The sequence below is a fragment of the Opisthocomus hoazin genome, chromosome 6, assembly GCF_030867145.1.
Source record: "Opisthocomus hoazin isolate bOpiHoa1 chromosome 6, bOpiHoa1.hap1, whole genome shotgun sequence".
Lineage (NCBI taxonomy): Eukaryota > Metazoa > Chordata > Aves > Opisthocomiformes > Opisthocomidae > Opisthocomus > Opisthocomus hoazin.
The window spans coordinates 372,377-396,099 of NC_134419.1; the positions used below are offsets into that span (position 1 = coordinate 372,377).

The following is a 23,723-nucleotide window of genomic DNA, read 5'->3' on the forward strand; positions in this document are numbered from 1 at the left end:
AACTGAGGTAGGGCTCCAGCTGGTGGGTGCCAGTCTTGTCACCGCTGTCCTGCTGAAGGTGAGGGGACATAGATTTGCCCATGGCTCAGTTACTGTACTGCAAGCCTTGTGCACTAGTGCAAACCCACCTTTGCTGTGACCTGCAAGGGGATGTTTGAGAAATTCACGGGTGTCAAGGCAGTGTTCTCCGCCAGCATTAATGGCCAGTGGGGTGAGAATCACCTTGGCTAGGTAACATCAGTTGCTGCAGCTGAGTCTTAGGGCTGTTGTCACGTTTCTGGCTCCTCTTTCAGATGTGGCTGACATGTGCAAGCTGACCAGCCCGAGAGTGTCAGCCTCAGGGGTCAGGTGGTCTGCCTGGTGGTGCTGTGGGCAGTGCGAGGGGCCGCTCTGGCTCTGTCCTGGCCTGTGCGCACGCAGGGAAGGTTTGGGGTGAGGCGTGCCACTCTGTGGGCACGCTGCGGTCTGGAAGCCACTGCTGTATGTGTTTCCGGAACAGGAGAGAGTGGAATTGCTCTCAGAAGCAGCTGCTATTTGTTGTTGTGCCCAAAACAAACGCTGCCTATGTGTGCTAGTCATGGAACGTGTCCCCTCTCCGTTGTAGTCGTGTGGGCCCCTGCGTGAATCCTTCACTTGTCGGGCTGCAGCGTGGTACAGCAAATTAGCGAGCCTTTAGTTAAAGGGGTGGGAAGATCAAAAACCAGGAGGACGGTGAAGTTCCTGATAGCTGCTTCTGTTACAAGGGAGTTCCGCGGCGAGGGCGGGTGGGTGGTGCCGCAGAGGGCCCGAGGACCGGCGCAGTCCCTTCAGCGCGGGAGGGAGGGCTGCCCGCCGGCGGCAGCCGCGCCGGGGCCTGGAACCGCCGGCCGGGGGGGGAGGGAGGGGCCCGGCCCTGCCCTGCCCTGCCCTGCCCTGCCCTGCCCTGCCCTGCCCTGCCCTCGGTGCGGGCCGAGGTGGCGGCGCATCCCGCCGCCCCCGGGCTCTGTGCTGGGCCGCAGGGCCTGCCCCGGCCTCCCCGGCCCCGCGGCCGCAGCGCTGCGGTCGCGAAGGGGCCCGGGGCCTGCCCCCGCCGCGCTCGTGCCACCTCAGGGCCCGGCGGGAGCGCGCCCAGTGCCGGGGCGGGGCGGGGGGAGGGGGCGGGCCGGCTCGGGACCCGCCTTCCGCGCGGGCCAGGCATTGTTAGCCCCGCCCCACGCCGTCTCCTAGCGACGCCAGGGACGCGGCCGGCAGCGCGGGGTCCCTCGCGGCCGCTTTCCTGCAGTGAGCGCGCTTTTGCTTCCCGCCGCCATGAGCGTCCCGCAGCAGGGGTGAGTGGGGCGGGGGGGGCGGGGGGCGCGGGGGGCCGGGCCCTGTCCCGCGGCGCTGCCCCACGTCCCTCGCTGTCCCAGCGACGGGGCGGTGACCGGCCGGGCGCGCCGCTCGGTGCCCGTGTGCCTCTGTCACTGCGAGCGCAGCGCCGCGGGCAGCCCCAGAGCCCCGAGGGTGTGCTGCGGCGAGGGAGGCGGGGGTGGTGCGCGGCGGGGGGCGGCGCGGCCTTGGCCGCGGAGCGCGTCGGAGGCCGTGGTGCCGCGCCGAGTGAGCGCGTCCCGGCCCGGTCCCGCTGCGGGTCCCGGCGCCCCCGCCCAGGCAGCTCCCGGGGTCTGCGGGCGGGCGGGGCCGCGGCCTCCGGCCTCCCCGGCGCTGCTCTCCGACGCCGGAGCTGCAGGCCGCGAGTTTCCGAGTGTCCGGACCTCCCCCGGACCGTGTGGGTTACGGACACCGAGGAACCGAGGGTCTCTGCAGGTCCCCGTCGCCACCCATCGCGAGAGTGTCAGCCTCAGGGGTCCTTGGTTCCGCTCTCCCCGTGGGACACACCGTCCCCTGGGCAGGGTGAGGAGGATGGGGACCACAGATGAATTAGGCAGAACAGTTCTGTCAGCCAGGTGGTTTATTTTTGAGTAACTGATTTAATCGGGGGGGGGGGGGCTGTCTATGAAGCAGTGGCTTCCAGCGGTGGTCTGCCTGGCGCCGCTGTGGGCAGTGCGAGGGGCCGCTCTGGCTCTGTCCTGGCCTGTGCGCACGCAGGGAAGGTTTGGGGTGAGGCGTGCCACTCTGTGGGCACGCCGCGGTCTGGAAGCCACTGCTGTATGTGTTTCCGGAACAGGAGAGAGTGGAATTGCTCTCAGAAGCAGCTGCTATTTGTTGTCGTGCCCAAAACAAACGCTGCCTATGTGTGCTAGTCATGGAACGTGTCCCCTCTCCGTTGTAGTCGTGTGGGCCCCTGCGTGAATCCTTCACTTGTCGGGCTGCAGCGTGGTACAGCAAATTAGCGAGCCTTTAGTTAAAGGGGTGGGAAGATCAAAAACCAGGAGGACGGTGAAGTTCCTGATAGCTGCTTCTGTTGCAAGGGAGTTCCGCGGCGAGGGCGGGTGGGTGGTGCCGCAGAGGGCCCGAGGACCGGCGCAGTCCCTTCAGCGCGGGAGGGAGGGCTGCCCGCCGGCGGCAGCCGCGCCGGGGCCTGGAACCGCCGGCCGGGGGGGAGGGAGGGGCCCTGCCCTGCCCTGCCCTGCCCTGCCCTGCCCTGCCCTCGGTGCGGGCCGAGGTGGCGGCGCATCCCGCCGCCCCCGGGCTCTGTGCTGGGCCGCAGGGCCTGCCCCGGCCTCCCCGGCCCCGCGGCCGCAGCGCTGCGGTCGCGAAGGGGCCCGGGGCCTGCCCCCGCCGCGCTCGTGCCACCTCAGGGCCCGGCGGGAGCGCGCCCAGTGCCGGGGCGGGGCGGGGGGAGGGGGCGGGCCGGCTCGGGACCCGCCCTCCGCGCGGGCCAGGCATTGTTAGCCCCGCCCCACGCCGTCTCCTAGCGACGCCAGGGACGCGGCCGGCAGCGCGGGGTCCCTCGCGGCCGCTTTCCTGCAGTGAGCGCGCTTTTGCTTCCCGCCGCCATGAGCGTCCCGCAGCAGGGGTGAGTGGGGCGGGGGGCGCGGGGGGCCGGGCCCTGCCCCGCGGCGCTGCCCCATGTCCCTCGCTGTCCCAGCGGCGGGGCGGTGACCGGCCGGGCGCGCCGCTCGGTGCCCGTGTGCCTCTGTCACTGCGAGCGCAGCGCCGCGGGCAGCCCCAGAGCCCCGAGGGTGTGCTGCGGCGCGGGAGGCCGGGGTGGTGCGCGGCGGGGGGCGGCGCGGCCTTGGCCGCGGATCGCGTCGGAGGCCGTGGTGCCGCGCCGAGTGAGCGCGTCCCGGCCCGGTCCCGCTGCGGGTCCCGGCGCCCCCGCCCAGGCAGCTCCCGGGGTCTGCGGGCGGGCGGGGCCGCGGCCTCCGGCCTCCCCGGTGCTGCTCTCCGACGCCGGAGCTGCAGGCCGCGAGTTTCCGAGTGTCCGGACCTCCCCCGGACCGTGTGGGTTACGGACACCGAGGAACCGAGGGTCTCTGCAGGTCCCCGTCGCCGCCCATCGCGAGAGTGTCAGCCTCAGGGGTCCTTGGTTCCGCTCTCCCCGTGGGACACGCCGTCCCCTGGGCAGGGTGAGGAGGATGGGGACCACAGATGAATTAGGCAGAACAGTTCTGTCAGCCAGGTGGTTTATTTTTGAGTAACTGATTTAATCGGGGGGGGGGGCTGTCTATGAAGCAGTGGCTTCCAGCGGTGGTCTGCCTGGCGCCGCTGTGGGCAGTGCGAGGGGCCGCTCTGGCTCTGTCCTGGCCTGTGCGCACGCAGGGAAGGTTTGGGGTGAGGCATGCCACTCTGTGGGCACGCCGCGGTCTGGAAGCCACTGCTGTACGTGTTTCCGGAACAGGAGAGAGTGGAATTGCTCTCAGAAGCAGCTGGTATTTGTTGTCGTGCCCAAAACAAACGCTGCCTATGTGTGCTAGTCATGGAACGTGTCCCCTCTCCGTTGTAGTCGTGTGGGCCCCTGCGTGAATCCTTCACTTGTCGGGCTGCAGCGTGGTACAGCAAATTAGCGAGCCTTTAGTTAAAGGGGTGGGAAGATCAAAAACCAGGAGGACGGTGAAGTTCCTGATAGCTGCTTCTGTTACAAGGGAGTTCCGCGGCGAGGGCGGGTGGGTGGTGCCGCAGAGGGCCCGAGGACCGGCGCAGTCCCTTCAGCGCGGGAGGGAGGGCTGCCCGCCGGCGGCAGCCGCGCCGGGGCCTGGAACCGCCGGCCGGGGGGGGAGGGAGGGGCCCGGCCTGGCCCTGCCCTGCCCTGCCCTGCCCTGCCCTGCCCTCGGTGCGGGCCGAGGTGGCGGCGCATCCCGCCGCCCCCGGGCTCTGTGCTGGGCCGCAGGGCCTGCCCCGGCCTCCCCGGCCCCGCGGCCGCAGCGCTGCGGTCGCGAAGGGGCCCGGGGCCTGCCCCCGCCGCGCTCGTGCCACCTCAGGGCCCGGCGGGAGCGCGCCCAGTGCCGGGGCGGGGCGGGGGGAGGGGGCGGGCCGGCTCGGGACCCGCCCTCCGCGCGGGCCAGGCATTGTTAGCCCCGCCCCACGCCGTCTCCTAGCGACGCCAGGGACGCGGCCGGCAGCGCGGGGTCCCTCGCGGCCGCTTTCCTGCAGTGAGCGCGCTTTTGCTTCCCGCCGCCATGAGCGTCCCGCAGCAGGGGTGAGTGGGGCGGGGGGCGCGGGGGGCCGGGCCCTGCCCCGCGGCGCTGCCCCACGTCCCTCGCTGTCCCAGCGACGGGGCGGTGACCGGCCGGGCGCGCCGCTCGGTGCCCGTGTGCCTCTGTCACTGCGAGCGCAGCGCCGCGGGCAGCCCCAGAGCCCCGAGGGTGTGCTGCGGCGCGGGAGGCCGGGGTGGTGCGCGGCGGGGGGCGGCGCGGCCTTGGCCGCGGATCGCGTCGGAGGCCGTGGTGCCGCGCCGAGTGAGCGCGTCCCGGCCCGGTCCCGCTGCGGGTCCCGGCGCCCCCGCCCAGGCAGCTCCCGGGGTCTGCGGGCGGGCGGGGCCGCGGCCTCCGGCCTCCCCGGTGCTGCTCTCCGACGCCGGAGCTGCAGGCCGCGAGTTTCCGAGTGTCTGGACCTCCCCCGGACCGTGTGGGTTACGGACACCGAGGAACTGAGGGTCTCTGCCGGTCCCTGTCTTTGTGACACCGCATGGCACAATCTTCTTCTAGTGGACGACGCTCTGACTAAAGAAACGATGACAGAGCTTGCTCACGGCCGTGTAACCCATCGGCAGCAGAGCTGGCGTCTTTTGGCTCCCGTTTCCATGTCTGGCTGTGTTCGGGATTGGCACACAAACATGGTTTGGGTACACGAAAGGCTGTCCTCGCTGCAGGGCGCCTGGCTGGCTCACAGTCAGTTCGTGCCTGCTGGGACTAGCCGGCCCTTCCCGCAGAGCTGACCCCTGCCTGGCTACCTGCAGCCTGTGCTGTGCGCGGGGCTGGGTCCTCCCGGGCACAGGACTTCTGTGCGTCCCCGCTGTCATGAGGGTCCTGCAGCACCCATAGGCATGGTGCTGGGGGGCCCGCTCTGCCTTCCAGGGCATTGTCGCTGCCTTTGGGTAGAATCATAGAGTGGTTTGGGTTGGAAGGGACCTTAAAGCTCATCTGGTTCCAACCCCCCTGCCATGAGCAGGGACATCTCCGACCAGCCCAGGGTGCTCAGAGCTCCATCCAACTTGGCCTTGAGCACTGTCAGGGAGGGGGCAGCCACAGCTTCTCTGGGCAGCTTGGGCCAGGGCCTCACCAGCCTCGTGGGGAAGAATTTCTTCCTAATATCTAATCTAAATCTGCCCTCTTTTAGTTTAGAGCCATTCCCCCTTGTCCTATCACTACACACCCTTGTGAAAAGCCCTTCTCCATCCTTCCTGTAGGCCCCTTCAGGTACTGGAAGGCTGCTATAAGGGCGCAGGCAAAGCGAGCTCATTTCCGCCTGCTCACTGATTTACAGATGCCCTTGAGCTTGGTGACCATCCCCTGGGGCAGTGTGTTCATAAAATAATTCTCGCTGAGTATCTTTACAAAGAATCTTCAGTGGTTTGGCTGCTAAATAATTCAGGTTAGGCAAGGAGTGAAGAAAACAGCGTGCAGCTTTCGAAGCAAAACCCCAGGGGGTGTCAGCAGTGTGTCCATGGAGCAAGCCCACTGGTGGTCTCGCTGAGGTCAGATGGCCAGGGCTGAAGGGGTCCTGCAGACTTTTAAGCAGAGGCACAGTGTGGTTTGGAGAGACCGTGGCCTCTCCATTCCGTGGTTACCATCCGAGTAAAGCTGTATGTGTGCTTAAGGGCCTTGTGGACTTGGAATAAACCAGCTAATTATAGTTTGGCTCCACAGCCCCGTCAAAATTTCAAGTCACCTGCTGACTCCGGTGAGCTTTGGTTCAGCAGTTGTGTTCCAGCGTGGTTTCTCGTGCGTGCGGCAGCAGCAGTGGGAGTGAACAAGGTTGGCAGCTGCAGCTGGGCCTGGGGGAGCGGAGCAGAGCAGAGCGGAGCCTGCAGCCACGGGTCAGGTGGTGGCACTGCTGCGAGCAGCAGCTTCCCCTTCCAGAGCCGTGCCGGAGGAGGGCTGCAGTTGCTAGAGCCGGTTCACAAGTGTGGCAGCCCTGTCTCCTGGCAAAGCATGAGCCTCCTTTCCTGGAGACTGGGCATGGTTTTCCTGGCTTCTCATCCTCTGGGTAGATGGCCCTCTTTCTCAGAGAGAGGAGCCCAAGTGCAGCGTAGTCACTGGATGTATTCGCTTGGCTGAAGCTTGAAGACACTCAGCAGAACAAGCATTTATGCTGAATAGTGTAACGAAGGTAGCAGTTACCTTCCGAATGCCTGTACTGGCAAGTAGATGGCAAAATCCCATTCTCTGTTGGAATCTTTTGACTCCTAGGCCCATGGGTGCCTGCTGGGCTGTTCCCAGCTCGGATTTACAAAGTCCTGACCTTCGGGATTTAACACCAAATTCCAGTTCTGCAGAAAACCACTTTGCCACTGTCTGCCTACCTCTCTGGAGACCCTGGCAGCATTTTTTTGGGAAGCGAGATATACTTCATGGTGATGGAAGAGTTTCCTTAGGGAGGGAAGGGCAGACAGCGGCTGGGAGTCTGGAGAGTCTCCTAAGAGTAGTCTTTGCTCCCAGATGGAACATGCTGGGCAGGTGCCCCTGCCTCGTGGGACGGTGAACTTGCTGTTTGCAGGTGGCAGCCTGTGGTTAGATTTGCTCTGCTGGGAAGCTAGACGAGCCTTGCTTGTTCATGTCCCCAGCAGAGACATTGCAAGGTCCAGTGGCTGCTTAGAGGGGGGAATGGTCTCCGTCAGGGGCAGGGCTGTTTGTCTGGCTGGAGGGGCCACAAACTCCGGCTGTAATATCAAACGCAGGGGCTGTAATTCCCTGTGACTTTACCAAGCAGTAACTAGAGCTTTGATGCACTCTTAGATTAGTTCTTCGGTGAGCAGTCAGTGATTTAATTGCACTCACCTGGGCAGAGCTCAGGCTGCTCTCTGCAGTGGGGCTCTGCCAGAGCTCACGGGATCCAGCTGCATTCCTTTCAGTGGTGAATGGGTTTTGGTTCTGGACATTATTTCCTTATTTCCTCCAATACCCTTTTGAACTTTGAATTTAATTCAGCATTTTTGAGGACCAGCCTATTCATAATTTAGATGAGAAACAACATGTACAGAGACTTCTTTGAAACTGAAGTTGCTACATCGCTGTGCTCAGGTGGGAGTTGCATTTTAACAAGTTATATGGCCCGTGAAATATTAGAAAAGGAATTGGACTGAGTTTCTCTGCCTCTGTGTGCAATTGCCAGGTGATACCATAAGTCAATACTTAGTACAATTGATGTAATCTGGTGGTTTCAAATGCATATGCAAACAGTGGATTGAGAAAGTGGTGTAGGTCAGTTGCTATAGTACCTATAGTTTAATCAACATGCCTAACAGAGTAAGCTAAATTGTTTGTTTAAAGTTTAATTTATTGTTGGTAGGCTACCTGTGAGATTATTGTGAAACCCCAGATAAAATTCCTGTAAATTTATGATCTCTCTGTTTTTTGGGATTTCTTTTTTTTAGTTCTTTCTTTCCTTGAGTATACTTTTGTGCATGGTAACTCAGCATAGCAATAGACATTCACTTTGAACTATCCTGCTGAAAGATATGTAATTGAGGTACAGTGGCATTTAAATTTAAAGCCAAAGGAAACAGATCAGTCTGTTGTTGTGTAAAACATGTCCTGCCTAGAGAGCCCAAAGGTCAGGCTGAACCTGTTATGCAATATGTATCTGTGTGTATTCATTTTACGAATGTGAATGGATTTAGAGTATTAAAAACTTAAGCCTGCTGACACTTACTTTGCTGTTTGTCCTGTTTTCTAGCAGTTGAAGTAAAATATGGTTGTGCTAAGAACTATTAAAAATATATCTGCTGATTATAGAAGCTTCAGTTTTTATGTTCAGCGCTCATATCTTATGTTCAATTTTTGGAAGCTCTGATCTTTGGCAGCTGCAATTATTTGGCTCTGTTGGCTTTACAGAGGTGCGTGACATTCCCGCGGCAGAGCAGGGGAGTGCCTTGCTCGGTGGTCTGCATGGTCTGGTTCTCCATGTTTGTTGATCTTAGTTGTTCACCAGTGAGTAGGAAAGAGATGCAATTTGTTCACTTTGGATTGTTTGATGTATGCATTAAAAAGATCTTTAGTATCTTGACTTGGGAATTGGAAAAGACTTGAGAGGTTCTTGCATTTCATATTGGGCCCATTTTTATTACTCTGGGTGCAGAAGAGGACTTGTGCCCGCCTGCGTCAGGGATCTTTAAAGAGCTGAAGATCCGCAGAAGGTCGCTACAGCAGCGGAGTCCCAGGAGTCTGTTTGACTGATTGGCACTTGAGAGCCGTCGTAGTACCGGCTGCTTGGTCCGTCCAAAATCTCGGGAGTGTGGTCCGGCAAAAGTGATCGGGTCTTCAGCTGTGGCCCGCGCAGGCTGGCGCTGACCTGAGCCGAGAGCTGTGCCCGTGCTTCGCAGCCCGGGAGGGGCTGGGGGCCTGGGGGAGAGGCCCTGTCCCTTGCCACTCCGCTGTCTGCTGATGCCCTTCTGAGCTTGGGCGAGGGCTCATTGCTGTCCCTCTGGCACAAGGCACGGTCTGCTCAGAAAGACCGGGTCGGTGACGAGGTGGCAGCTCACTGAGCGCAGAGCAGCGCGGCACCCGGGTTCACGCAGGCAGACAAGTGTGCTTGCTGGCCGTTTGCACAAACTCCTTGGTTTCCTGTAGAGCACGCTTGGTTTTCATTGAGCTTGAGCAAATCCGTCACATAGAGTCAATCTGATGATTTCTGGTAAAATGTAGTGTATTTAGAGGGGGGAAAAAAGAAGTATTCCCATCAATGCAAGCCCTGTACAAGTTTTGTGCAATTGAATTTATAAATATGTTTGTGGGATAAGCATTCTTGGCTGTTTATTTAAATAAATATTCTAGCGTGTGTGTTTGAATAAATGGTCCCCGAAACAGACAGGACAGTTCCTGATCTTGCTGTTGTAGAGTAGTTTTCCCGAGTAGTTTATGAGTTCTGTAGGTGTAAAGGCCATCTGGAGAACTGTTTTTGAAACTGGCTTTTTTTGTTCATGAACAGATTAGTGCTTGGCCAGGCAATATTGTAACAGACATATAGCTGAATCCCCATTGAGAAAAGGGTTCAAAACAGGAGGAAAGACTTAAATGTATTTTTTGACACCTGAAATTGAAGCCACTTAGTTTTCTGTGTAGGTGTTCCAGGTGATGAATTTGATACGCCATCCCTCTGATGGTGGGAACAATGAAGAAGAGGGAAGTGCCATAAAGAAATGGGTGGAAATGTAGATACTGAAGGAGGCTTTGGCTGAAGACGCAAATAACTAGTCTTCATCAGAGCAAAGATTTGTACCCAAGCTAATAACGTGTGCGCTAACTTTCAAGCCGGTGAAAATACTATGGAAACAGTGTCCTGTCCTAAAAATATGTTCTGGCGCTAGCAGTTTTTGCTAACATAAGTAGACTGAAGAAAGCAATTTAATTGTGGTGGATACTAGACAATAATGGCTGAGAGCTGGCGATGAAGACCACAGGAAAATTCCTTTGTGTAGGTGAAGTCTGATAAGTGCTGTGCCTTGAGCCAGGGGCTGGACTATATGGCCTCTGGGGGTGCCTCCCAACCCGCCTTGTTCTTACAGGTCTCTGCAGAGGCTGCCAGAAGCTGCGTCGCTGCCGTGTCGACCGCTGGCGAGCGGGCGGCAGGAGGAAGGGGAGCGTGGGGCAGGGCAGTGGGAGGTGTGCGGTGGTGCAGGGGTGGTGGCACGTCTCTCCTGGTGATGCACAGTGTGCTCTGCACTTCAGCGGGGCCCATGGCAGGGCGGGAGGCATGTGGTGGTGCAGGGGTGATGGCACGCGTCTGTCCTGGTGATGCACAGTGTGCTCTGCACTTCAGCGGGGCCCGTGGCAGGACGGGAGGCATGCAGCAGTGCAGGGGTGATGGCATGTCTCTCCTGGTGATGCTCTGCACTTGAGCGGGGTGCGGGGCAGGGCGGGAGGTGTGTGGTGGTGCAGGGGTGATGGCACGCGTCTGTCCTGGTGATGCACAGTGTCCTCTGCACTTGAGCGGGGCCTGTGGCTGTGCCTGCTGGGCTCAGCCAGGAAACCGGCTCCAAACGCGGTGTGGAGTGATACCGAGCTGCCGAAGGTCCAAGTTTATTATCCGAGGAGGCTATTCGGGAGCTGTCCTTGGAGGGCTGGGCTCTGTTGGACCCTGTGCCTCTGTGGTGGTACGCTGCTCGATGCTGAGCTGCTGTATCTTACGCAGGAGTCACTTGTTTGATATGAATCTTCCAGAAGCAATAAGTTAGTACCTTTACATAATCTAATGGGCATTTATCTCACAAAATGCTGGGCATGATTCATCAAGACAGCATTTTGTGCAGCAAACTATTGGCGAGGTCTTTATAGCTTAAAGGGGGTTATATGCGTCTGTATTGGTTTTATTTCAGATTTCTTGCGACCTACAATAGCCTTATGGACAAACACCTGATTGGATATTTCAACAATACCAGGATAAGAGAACATCTTCAGAGATCAGGACTGGTGAGATTGAAGTTTCCTTTTTCTGAGAAAAAAAGAAAATAATTCTTTGTTTCTTTTAATATTGCACAAGTCAAACCACTGATGGTTCTGTTGTTTGTTTGTTAGAGGTATGTGTTGTCATTGGTAAGAATTTGACCAGCTAGCCAAAGACGTGAAATTATGCCATGCCAGATCAAAGCCACACGATCACACTGAGACTGAGAGGAGGTTTATTTAATCCAAGCATTTTCCACTGCATAATTATCTACTGTTGGTCAGCTAGATATCGCAGGGACACAGGGCTGTGGTGCATAAGGCTGCACTGCTGAAATCAAAGTGACAGAAAGACAAGTAAAACAGCCCGGAGCTTAGCTCTGTGTGCCAGGGGGTTTTGAAGACGCTGGTGACAGCTGAAGAAATGCTGTAGCTCACAACTGAGCACGTTTAGGACATCAAGGTGCAAGGGCCACCCGGGGCTGTGAAGATGCTGGCATGGAAGCTGCTGGTGGATGATGGTGCCACACTAGAAGTGATGTGATAACAGTCAATTCGGGGGCCATGCTCCACAGAATATCACACTTACGCTTCCACCGCGCCTGCTGTAATGCAACAGTCGTAATGCTTTTCTGTGTGAAGCTGGAAATGGTGGCTGGCGTGGGTTGATGATGTATGTAAATACTGGAGAGCCTTGGGTTAGCCGTGAGCTTCTGCTCAGTAATGCAGCTTCAGGAAGGTATTGCATATGGCACTGTGGTACTGCGCAACTACGCTGATGGGAGAATGTTTGTCAATCTGCTTGTATTTCACATCCAGGCAGAAGAAGATATTTTGTGGAAAGGTTTTGACAAATTCAGAATGTTTTTATGTTTTTGTTCTGTTTTTCTTTTTGCTCGTTGCAGTTTGCCTCTGCAAAATCTTTCAGTTTGCAAATACACAAAATCATATTGATTCTCTTAGGTTTTTTAAATTGTGAAATCTAAGCATATTTGACCCTACGAGTTGTTTAAATAGCTTCAGTGTTATTTTTCAAATGTGTTTAATGGAAAACTGAAGGATTTGGAAAAGATGAATATGCTGAACATTTTTAAAAATACTTACACACTCCTAGGTGTGACTGTTTAGCACAGGCAGATGCAACCCTCATGCATGCAGTAGGTAGGCAAGTATTTAATCCCCCTCCGCTGACTTGGGCAATGGCCCATGAAGAGTAGGGCTGAGCCTTCCGCAGTTAGAAAATGTGGCTGCTGCTCTCCTGCTCTCTTCATTTGACTGATGGGGTCCGTGTGGCCAGAGAAACTACAATTCTGTGCCAGGAAGGTGAGCTCCAGCACCATGGCAGAAGCAGAGGTGGTAGCTAACCGGGAAGAGAAAGTAGTCTTTCTGGGAAATTGCACTCTGTTTGAAAACATACTTTATTCTGTCATCTCCTTTTTAGTTACATTATATTTGTTTATGGCAGATCTCGAGGAGTGGAAGAATAATATCTGAGAAAGAATACCGTCTAAATGTTAGGAGGAAGGATCACGAAATATATGTACAGCAGTGCCTGGCTCTCGCCATATATCATAAGGTCCTTGACATGGAGGTATGCATTTACTAGTGATGTGTAAACCTTTTCAGATACTTCCCTACTGACAGCCAGTGGCTGTTAACTCATACTGGACTGTTGTCTGTGGCTGTACCCTCACACTCCCCTGAAAGGCTCTCTCCTGCTGGGAAAAAGGACAACCTTTGTGCTTGACATCCCCCACATGAAACCTCTGCTGGCCTCTAGCTGTTAAACCATGCTGTCATTAGCACATACACTGTCCTGGCTCACTTACTGCTCTTTGGCAGTCAGCACATTATGGGATGATATTCATAGAGCTAGTTTGCTTAAAAAATTCTAATCAAACCAAAATAGTTTGAACCTGGTTATATATTTTATCTCAGTACAAAATTTGGGAACATTTGTGTTATGTATCAAGAATGGATTTGGTCCCTGCAGCTTTACAAACGCTCAGTTGTTCCTTTGCCAATGTTAATATACACAGGTGTAATGCAAATCATTGATTGAATCAATAGTGGTTTCATAACAGGGCTCAATGAGGGTAACAACCAGGGAGCAGGCAAGGGATAAGCCAAACAGAAGGGAGTGTTCTTACATTCATTGACATCTCATAATGTCCATTAATGAGATTTCTCTTTTTCTGATAGCGTCATCATCAGCTGGAAATGAGAAGGAAACTTGAAAGTTCTGTGAGGAAGAAGAGGGAGCAGAAAATCAAAGTAAGGCTGCTGAGTACTGATGGGACATCACCGTTTTGCCCTGTGTTAAATAACAGCTGCGGGTCAGGCCAGAGATTCATTGAGCCGAGTGTCCTGTCTCTGATGATTATGGTAAAAGTACAAGAAACAGGCAAACAGAGGATGATCCTGCCCCAGGCTACATCTCCTTCTTCCTCTGTCCAGCAGTTCAGCAACTTCCATTCATGCACATGATTCCTTTTGAATCCACTTATTATTTTGGTTCTGCAGTATTCTTGATTGTGGAATTTAATTATGAGTTGTATGAAATGGTACTTCCTTGCATTTCTGCGCGATAGTTAATGTATCTACTGTCTGACAATTCTGTGTGATGCTCCATTGTTCTTGTTATGAGAAAAGTTAACAACTATTCCCCTTTTCCAACGCATTTGTGGTTTTACATACCTTTTTCATATTCCTCTTCAGTCTTGCAAGCTGAAGACCCTCATTCTATTGAATCTTTCTTACGTGAGCCATTCCAGACTTCTCATTACTGTTGCCATTTTTTTACCTTTTCTAATTCTACCGTTTCTGTTTTGAAACGGGGAACGAGAACTGCATGAATAATTTAAGATGCGTGTTGCAGTTCTTCTCGTAATTCTAGACACTATCTGCTTTTGACTGCTGCTGAGCACTGAGCTCACGTTTTCAGTCGTTTGCCTCTCCACATGATGTTTAGCAGAACCAGCATGTAAGCAGTGAAAAGAGCTTTCAGAAGTCTTCACTTTGGTATCACGTAGGTAGAGATTGATCCCGTAGTTGTTAGCGTCATGGAAATCCCACAGAAGTCAATGGTTCTTCTCCCCATGAAGTCACCTGGACTCGTATGGGAAACGTCGTTCCCATTTTGGCTGAAACATGCTCAACATCTTATTTCTTTATTAGGAGCCTGCATACATTGAGAAAAATGCATGGGGAAGCTAGCTGCTTCTTTGAACAGCTGAAGAACAATGTCAAATCTTTTTGATTTTAATTAATACACTCATGAGAAATTCATCAGGTAAAGAAAGGAGATTTTAATGAAAAACACAGATCACTATGGTAATTGCAAAGGCATTGTTTACTGACTGAACTCCTGCTGCTGGAAAGTCACCACGGTGGAAGCAGTGACTAAGGCACCCTGTCAAGGGATTCTGGCCTTGGAGAATTTTGGAACGTAAAGCAGCACTGCTTCCTTCAGTGACAAGTGTAAGAGAGATGCCTGCAGATATGTGATTGCATCTTTGCTGTGGTGTCACACTGGGACACAGGAACCTGCCTGGAATTAGCAGTGTAATTTAATTCTCACATCATATATTCAGTGATTTCGGCTGAGTAGCTAATCTGAAAGGAAAGGAGAAATACAGGTGACTGAGCCAGGGAGGATGAGAGATCGAGCAATCTGTTTGCAGAAGGGTAGTCGGCCCAGTGTGGAGCTTTTGTTTTTGAAAAGGTAGGGAGGGGCAGCAGAGCAGGTAGTCGGAGCAAGAAAGAGGCACATGCACTCAAATTTAAAAAAGAAAGAGCCCTTCAACCAAACCAAGAAGTAGGAGGTACACAGAAACAGGCAGAGGAGTTGAATTTGGGGGGATCTGCAGCTGGAGAGGGTTGCAGGGAAATGAATCGGAGGTGGTAACAAGTCTTTTCCCTTGTCCCTCGCTCATTCTCCCCTTGATCTCCTTTCCTTCCGTAACCAGGTGCTCCACCAGGTCTAGACAAGCTGGTTGTCATAGCTGTCCAATGAAAGACAGGCGGAAGGCAAGTTCAAACATTGCTGTATAGTGTATTTAGTACCTCAGAGATGTAAATTTGTGTTCTTTTAGGTGGACCAATCCAGAAGATCAGTGGAAGGTGCCAGTCCTGTGCGCTTCCCACATCTTGGTCCAAGAAAGTGCTATGATCTTCATCGTTTAGTGGCTGGAGAACCAGCTAGTGCCTCACAACTGGTGAGTTTCACCAGCTACTCCATACGCTGTAACGTGAGCATGTGCTGCTGAAAGCATACACGCATACCTGTGACATCTGTGCTTAGTCTAGAGCATTGACTGCCCTGATTGTGCCAGGTTAGGGCCTCATCCTTCATCACTTGAGGCTGATTTCCTGCTTGCAGGATTGTGTCATTAAAGAGAAATCGCGAGAAGCTGATGTTGCAGGAGTTGCAAATCAGAACCTAGACAAAAATAGCTTTGCTTTGTGATAAATCTGCTTTAATCTTTCCCTTTATCTGCCTTGTCATGCAAGATTAGGCCAGTATCAGTACGTTAAGTATTGCCAATGAATACTGTGGCTGTAGGCAAGTTTCCAGATGTTGTAAAATCCTGAAAGCAATGGAGGTCTTTTAGTAAACAGAGTTGAAAGGGTGCAGTGAGACTAAAGCTCATTCCAGAAGGCTGTGCTTTGGAACTCAGAAGCCTTTTACTCTCTGTTAACAGGCAGAGAGGGAATGTTAATATACTCTTGAAGTATAATGATACTAAAGTCAAAGGTCAAATATATAGTTCAGTTTTAACTGGTTCTCAATTTCAGTAACGCTAATTGGTGCAGACTGAAAGAGCCTTTCAGTCCTGAATGACCTTCTCCTCTCCATCCCATGCAGAGGGCACCTGGACCTGTAGTTGATTATAATGATGGACATCCTTCTCATCAACAACAATCCAAGGAGCCCGCCATTTCTAAGACGGTGAGTTAATTCAGTTAAACAGGGTTTTTTAGGTTTTAACATTTTAACATGGTATTCTGAAGGATATACAAGGAAAAGATGAAATTAAAAAGTTGGAGAAATGCTGAGTATTGAACAAAAATAGGCATGCTTTTGTCGTGCATTCTCTCCGTGTCCACATGCTGAAGTCACCAAAACATAGCACACTGCTACAGTTTCTGTGAGTTCATTATGTTTGCTTCAAGGCTGCACTGTGAAGAGACAGCAGCAAAACCTATAGTTATGACCAAGAGTTGTTTTTGGATGCGTAATTAGAGATGCCTAAAAGAGGTCTGATGCTTTGGAGGCAGACTAGAAAATTTCATTTCCTGAAGGTACCTGAGAATCACTCATCACTTCCAAACATCTCAATCGGTGCTATATTTTTTTTTCTTTATGTTTCTGTTCTGCACTGGAAACTATGCACCGAGATTCTGTAGCTGTTTTCTTTTTCCTTTTCTAGACTTCCTGGCAACAAAATACAGCTCCAGGAACCATGCAACACCCACTTCGACTCCTACGACTTCGCAGCTGTGCTGCAGTAGAGTCTGCACCAAAGACTTCTAGCTCTAAACAAAAGTGCCACACACTTGAACATGAGCAGCGGTTTCCCAGTGGGGTGAGGCCCTATTTCATTCTAAAAATAATATAATTTTAGGGACAGCTTTGTAATACTGCTTTAGTACTGTAGCTCCCACAACTGCATACTGCAGGCAATATGCCTTCCAAATGGTTGTCAGCTTTTGTTTAAACTCTCCTTTTTCACTTCCCCTTAAATTTCAAGACATTGTCTTACTGGTCTAATGCCCAGTTCTTGATCACAGCCAGAAAAATGTGGTGACTTATCTTATACTATAAAATCTCTCTGCATGCAAAATTTTTTCACTCTACATAGATTTTCTGTTATGTAGAGAGGGAGGCAACCACCTGGTTAACACCAATAACTCAGGCATCTATTCACACAGTCTTACAAGTTTTCATCTTTGTATACAGCTGCAAAGTAGCAACAAAACTTCTTTCTTTTTTTTACCATTCCTCCTACTAAGTCACACTGGTGGGTTCAGAGAATGAGAACTTTTTGGAGTAGCCATACATGATCTGATATGTATGCAGTTACTTGCAGGTGCAATTTGGACTTGTCTTCTCTTCTAGAAAAAACATTAAGTAATTGGCTTTATGTTAAGAGTTCCATGGGACTGGCGGATTTTGGAATGGGACTGTGACCTGCTACCGCTGACTGGCAGACACCATATGAATAGCTCTCTTCTGTTGTGTCTTTGCTCTGTGTTGTCATTGTCACGATCCTTTGTCCAAGAATTTGCTGGCACTATCTATGTCTATTCAAATTATGCGTGATTTAAATGGTTGCTTTAATGCTCACTACTGACAAAACAGCTAAATCCGGCATAAATTATGACGACATGATGCAGAGCTCAGGTCCAGAGCATGCAACGCTTGCAGAATTTATTCTCTAGACATGTCTTGCTTTTCAGGGCCCTGGTCCTCTATTTGTCTGTCATTCTGAACAAGGACTAAACCTCCACTACAAATGGGAAAGAAGCATTTTCCTAGAATCATAGAATGGTTTGGATTGGAAAGGACCTTAAAGACCATCCACTTCCACCACCTCCCTTCCATGGGCAGGGATACCTTCCACCAGCCCAGGGTGCTCCAAGCCCTGTCCAACCTGGCCTTGAACCTTGCCAGGGAGGAGGAAGCCACAGCTTCTTTGGGCAACCTGAGCCAGGGCCTCACCACGCTCAGAGTGAAGAATTTCCTCCTTACGTCTAATCTAAATGTTCCCTCTTTAAGTTTAAAGCTATTGCCCCTTGTCCTATCGGTATACACCCTTGTAAAAAGTCCCTCTCTGGATTTATTGTAGGCCACATCAGATACTGGAAGGCTGCTGTAAAGTCTACCCGGAGCCTTCTCTTCCCCAGATTTTGAACCACATCTTGTATAATTGATGTCAAATGATGTGACTGTTGGAAGATTCTGGCTGCTTTGGAATTTGCTTGCCAGCTGAGAGAACGCAGCAGTGCTGTGGGGTTGTGCAGTGTTCCGTCTGCTTGTGATCAGAACTCTGCATGGTTACGAGTAGTACATGGTTTACAGTGTTGTATGTATCTAGGAGGGTGACATTGTCAAACAATCTGCCTGTTGCTTTGCAAATTAAAAGAAAGGGTTTTAGCACAGAAACGTTTTAATGAACATAATTGCAAGCACCAAGATAAGGAATTGTTCTAGAAGCATGTGTGTTACTAAACATAAAGAGTAGTCAGACCATCGTTAGTTCAATATGCTTGGTAGCTATTGTTGCATAACCTACTTAACTTGCTTAATATGTTTTTGCAGGGGAAGAAGAGTGGGTTAAGACTTAAGGATTCAGTGAAACATGCGACTGGTATATCCCCATACCAAATCCCCATCGTTAACAGCTCTATGATACCAGTGCCACCTCCCCCCCGGCAAGGAGGAGACAAGAGCGTAAATGCAGTGAGAAGTGGGATGCACAGAGGCAGACGATTACGTCCCATGACTGTACCAAACGACACAGAGCAAATTTTAAGGAAGGCAAGTTATCTCTGCTTCTCTGTTTATGTATAGGCGTATTAGCCTGCTCGTTGGTGTATTTGCCTAATAGTGAAAGATTTGTGTACCTAGTTTGCATAACGTCACTGAATGTTTGAAAGAAAGAGAATTTATAAGTATTAAAATATATAACTGCCACCTATCTCTCCATATACTGAAACATTTGGTGGTTTTCATCAGCTGGGGAAAAAAGGGTGTTTGAACAAAATACCCATAGGAACTCTTACTTTAAGCCTTCCATTTTAGCCAGCCTGATCCTGTCTCTGATCATATCTAGTGCCAGAACTTCAGAGGGGCATGTGAAATGCCTTGAGTGTACAGAAGCTTTAGCTGTTACACCATATCTCCAGCCGGTTTTGACTGCTGTAAAGGAAACTGTAGGAACCCGGGATGGGGAGGGACAATATAGGTCATTAAACCTGGTCCCTGCAATTCTGGGCAATTCAATGCGGTGGATTTTCAGTTTGAAATATTTCCCTGCCCTTCTGCATGTTACAAAACACTTTCCAATTTAAGCAGCTCAAGGCCTGTCTTATAAGACTGGAAGCCTCAAGTGTATGCCGCACATCTATGATCTTTGAGTTCACCTTTTGTTAGAGCTGGAAGCTGAATGTGTTTTTTGTGTATTTCCTGCTGCAGAATTCTGAAGAATTACCTAAGCCCTTGTTACACAGCAATGCACTTGTTACCATGGTCTTCCTAAGAAAAAGTGGGCGTTTATCTCACGGTGACACTGATTACAGGGATGAAATCAAAGTCTATCAGCGGCAGGGTGGAGGAGAAAACCTTTGTGTCTACAGAGGCAAGCTATTGGAAGGAGGTAAGGATAAAGAGTCAAAGAGTTCATACGGATTCTGGCAACATCTCTTTTTTTTTTTTTTTTTTTCCTAAAATGTTGATGTATTATCAAAATGAATTCAGCTGAGCTCAGTCAAGAAATATGCATCAGGGATTTTTATACCATCTGCCTCCACACTAAATATGGATCTACTGTTTCATTATTGAAAACAAGGTTACAATTACTTTTGCAAATCATGGTAGAAGGAATTTAGAGAAATAATTTAACAAAATACTGTAGCTTAGATTAATTTTGTATAGAGATGTATGGTTAATAAAGTAGTTGTAGCAGTAAACTGTCCTTAAATAGGGGTTACCTGTTTCTGACTTGCTATAATACATCAGTGCATGTTGCTTATTATTCCAGAAGGAAAAGTACATAGTGGGAGCCCAATTCCCACCTTTTTACGTGAGTGTGATTCCATCACACCAGTAAAAGGTGAACTGTGTTCTGGGAAATTGGGAAGAGGCAAAGGCTGGGAGATTTTCACTTACGAGGAAGAGTGGTTCCACAGGTTGTACCCCTAATTCCAGCTCACAGGCCCCGCTGTGTCTGCACTTACGTGTTCCCTGGATGTGGGGAGATGGTGCAGAGGTCCCTGGCCCTCAGCCTGTCCCCTGGGGTTCCGCGTGCGCTGCGGCGTGCCCGCAGCACTGGCTGGGGCGTTGGTTGCAGCTGTGTCCCAGCTGTGCGGACGGTGTCCCTTGTGTGTGATCCTCATGTCCCGAGCCCCATTCGCGCTTACTGGGGAAGCTGCTGGAGTGCAGCGTGGCTGCCTCCCTGCCGGCGTGTGTGCGCTCTGCGCTGGGAGGGTGCGGCGGGTGGAGGGACGCCACTGCGCTGGTGGGTGCAGGGAGTACAACCCAGTGCTCCCCAGCAGCCCCCGTGCTCTTACGGCCTGGATGCCGAGCAGTGCCCTTGCAGAGCAGTCTGAAACGGCTCCCGAAGCAGCATCGTCCAGCTGCTCGGTGTTCTACCAGTACGGCCATATGACTGCGGGCGCAGAGCCACGCGTATTGCAGCTGGACTGATCTGGAGCCTGGCTGCGCTCTGCGAGGGGCTGCTCTGGGGAACGCGTGCCTTACACTGCGGGAGCTCTAATGTACCACTGCACTGCACCATGCAGACGCGTGCCAGGAATCCTAAACCTTCTGTGCATAGTGTACGCCCTTGTAAGGCAAGTGGCAGCCTTAATTCTTTTGAGACAAGGGGCTCTGGCTTCTGTTCTGCTGTAGCAGTGAGCAGACAAACTGACGATGTATTCGCTTGTCACAGGGCTGTCCAGCTTGGTACTCCTGGGTCACAAAGAGACAAGGCTGTTGTGTGGGGAGGAGTTGGGGTTTTACCAACTAACCGAGAACCAGAGTACCTGACCTGAGAGGGCTGGGTGCTTTGGTGGTGATGCAGATGAGATATGGCAATTGCAGTAGGCAGACAGTAAAGCATAACCTTTTTCTTTGAACCCTTTCCTTTCTGCCACTACAGAGACCTTTCAGTTCACCTCAAAGCGGCCCCACGGTTTCCCATTCTGCCTCATCTTTTTTCTCAATGGGATGCAAGTGGACAGGTTCAGCTGTTGCTGTGAGTACAAACATCAGAAGCTTTCCAGGCTGGAAGACAGACATGAATACTTTGCGTTTCTCAGTGCGGAGGGAGCATCTCCTTGCTACAGGTATGGAGATGAGTACATGTTGCTCATGAGGACTTGGCAGACCAGTTGTTACAGAGTTCATCCCTTGTTTCCTCTTTTTTAGCCTTTCTGGCACCCCACAGCTCTGTAGAACCCGGTCTGTTTCCCAGCGCCCCTTGACATGTGCAGAACTGAGCTTATCCCTCAAGGTCCCGCATCCGAGGGTGCCATCAAAGCCAGCTGCTTTCGTGCTGCCTCTCCAGTCACTCTGTTGAGTGCGTGCGGCAATGGACAGTGTTTGCCCTGGGTCTGTCGGCTTGTCAGGAGGCAGTCAGCGCTTTCTCAGCAGTCGAGTGTGGAGGAATAGGTGTGGGGTGGTATACGTGTGCCGCTTGCACGTTTCTGGTGGAAGTGATAGTGAAATAAATATCAAGAGTGCTGCTGAGTTTACTGTGGGTTTTGGGGTTTTCTTTGTGATTGTGAGAACAAGATAATTGATTTTTAAATAACTCTACCTGTAAGGTGGGATTCTGCTGTAATACCCCTGGCTGCAGAATAAGACAGTACTGAATGTTAGCCATGTTTCAGACGACAAATCTGTGCAGAAGATTCTTGGTTTTGGGCAAAAGTCAATGCTATGAGCAACTGCTGTGGCTTTGCTAAGAAGCTTTGATTTTAATAAAGTCTTCCTTTTATGTGATTGTTAAGTCATGCCAGACAAGTAAACTTCTGCACGCACAGATAATTTTAAAACTTTTTTTGTTCTTTTCGTAAGTAATTTTTAAAAGAGCAGCAAGCAGCTGGAAGAAGTGAACCTCCACAGAGCTATACTCTATTTTTTAAATAAGGACTGAATTCTAAGAAAAAAATTTCTACTTTATTGTGCCATATTTTTTCTACTCCAGTCTAACATTGAATATTATTTATGTAAATGTATTGCTTAGTATGTTCAAAGTAGTGATAACCATCTGAATTCCGAATGGATATAGCGGCTATAGAGTTTAGGAAATGCCCAAATCTCAGCTTTTGTGTGATTTCTAGAAAGATTTGAAGTGAATTTTCTGAATTAACATAGTCTCCAGAAAGTGGTTAATTCCTTCCTGAGTTGCCCCCACCTTCTGTCCACCTTCCCTCTTAGGGATATCTCTGTTTTCCTGTCTCTTGTCAGTCCAGCCAACCTTATCTGCTGAGTAAACAACATCTCCATTAACCATATTCTCCGCATAAATGACAACTATTTTCACGTCTCCTTTAAGTCAAATGCAGTTGTATTTGTTTCCTGTTTTGAGTATGACACCACGTCCACACATTAAATACCCACTCTGATTCTCAGTAAAGATCCCAATTGATTTTCCCTGTTGGGTTAAGGCTTTGGTCCACGAAAAGGTGATGCTGCAGTGATTTGTGCACCAATGCTGTGATCCTTGCACAGAGAGTTTTCTGCTGGCCTAGGTACAGCATTTCTGGACAGCAGAGGTGCTTCAGTATCTCAAAGGTCCCTGAGAAAAGTACCACGAAAAAATAATTACAAGGCAGGACTCTTTTCAGAAATTGTCACATTTACATTTTATGCCCACAAAACTAGAGGATTTCTAGACGGAATGACTGTAGCATATTTCACAGTAGTTTGTAAACAGCTGGAATGTGAGGGGAATTGCAATCAAGCCTTACATTAAAAAAGGCAGTTTTGGTGGAGGAAGAGTGTTTAAGACATAGTTGTTGGTGAAGAAAATACGATTTTCCAGTAAGACTGTGATTAGCTAAAGTGAAAGCTGCAGTTTCGTCCTGTGCTTGCAGGTTTGAATCAACGTACTACATACAGAACAGTGTCCTAACACTCGTAGGTGGTGTAGGGTGGCTCTTCATGTCTGCAGCTAGTGTTGATCAGGAATAAGTAAGTCTTCAAGTAAGCCTTTATCAGTAATTCTGTTGTCTGAGTGGCAGTAGGGAGGCAGATAGGTACCTAGTTTTGCAGCTGATAATGAGCTTAAGTAGCTCACTGTGTCTGCTGCATTTGCATTGTTCACAGGAAGAAAAACATGATACTTTCCAATTCTCCTTGTTTTTTTATAGGTGCATTATTGCAATGGGTCTAGACAAAAAGCCATCCCCTCCCAAGAGAAAGATGGAGGACCATGAGGAAAAGCATGTGGGTTCCTGGAGAGATGGAGTGCGCAGAAAGCCAACTAAAAACAGTGCTGAGCGGAAATCACGCAAAGATTCAACGTTAGTCATCTTACCAGGTCATGAAGCTAGTGTGGAAACTATTGAGGACAAAATGGAGACTGGACAGGAGTACAGAAAAGAAGAAAGGAAAAAAATATCTGATCATGCAAGTGAAGATAGACAGGAAGACGCTCGTAAAAATGGTACAGTATTCCAAAACACAAGCATGGGGTGAAAAATGGGAGAGGATGATACTGGCGAAGGTATGGGATTATGGGCTTCCAACTTTGCCTGGAGCATCCTCTCTTAGGACACATCCTGTGTGAGAAATGTGATACCTGTGTCTGGGCAATAAAATTAGTAGGTCTCCTGTCAGCCGAGCAACGGGATGAGAGGGTCTTGCAAGAGCCAAGAAAGTGAGTAAGGAAAGTCTGAGAGGCTGAAACAGGAGCCTGAGGTAGGTAGGTAGTAAAGAAGGAGGAAAGTGGGAGACAGTGAAGGGACAGCAGCGAAGGAGAATGGCAGTGGGTAGAGGACAAAAGCAGAGCAGAAGGAAGAAATGGGACT

General features: G+C 51.2%; 1 protein-coding gene across 3 annotated transcripts in view; it reads left to right on the plus strand.

Moving 5' to 3' along the window:
- The first annotated feature begins 4,460 nt into the window (after positions 1 to 4,460).
- The window catches only part of ERICH3 (glutamate rich 3), a 53,182-nt gene continuing 33,919 nt past the window's right edge, over positions 4,461 to 23,723 (plus strand). For all 3 annotated transcript variants that reach the window (XR_012764358.1, XM_075424216.1, XM_075424217.1), the window contains exons 1-11: positions 4,461 to 4,558; positions 10,895 to 10,988; positions 12,427 to 12,552; positions 13,164 to 13,235; positions 15,056 to 15,178; positions 15,829 to 15,912; positions 16,394 to 16,549; positions 18,286 to 18,504; positions 19,162 to 19,342; positions 20,846 to 21,032; positions 23,064 to 23,359. Coding sequence is in view for 2 of the 3 variants with exons in the window: in XM_075424216.1 (XP_075280331.1) it covers positions 4,539 to 4,558; positions 10,895 to 10,988; positions 12,427 to 12,552; positions 13,164 to 13,235; positions 15,056 to 15,178; positions 15,829 to 15,912; positions 16,394 to 16,549; positions 18,286 to 18,504; positions 19,162 to 19,342; positions 20,846 to 21,032; positions 23,064 to 23,359 (1,558 nt within the window). In the remaining variant the exon portion in view is untranslated. The remainder of the gene's footprint in view (positions 4,559 to 10,894; positions 10,989 to 12,426; positions 12,553 to 13,163; positions 13,236 to 15,055; positions 15,179 to 15,828; positions 15,913 to 16,393; positions 16,550 to 18,285; positions 18,505 to 19,161; positions 19,343 to 20,845; positions 21,033 to 23,063; positions 23,360 to 23,723) is intronic.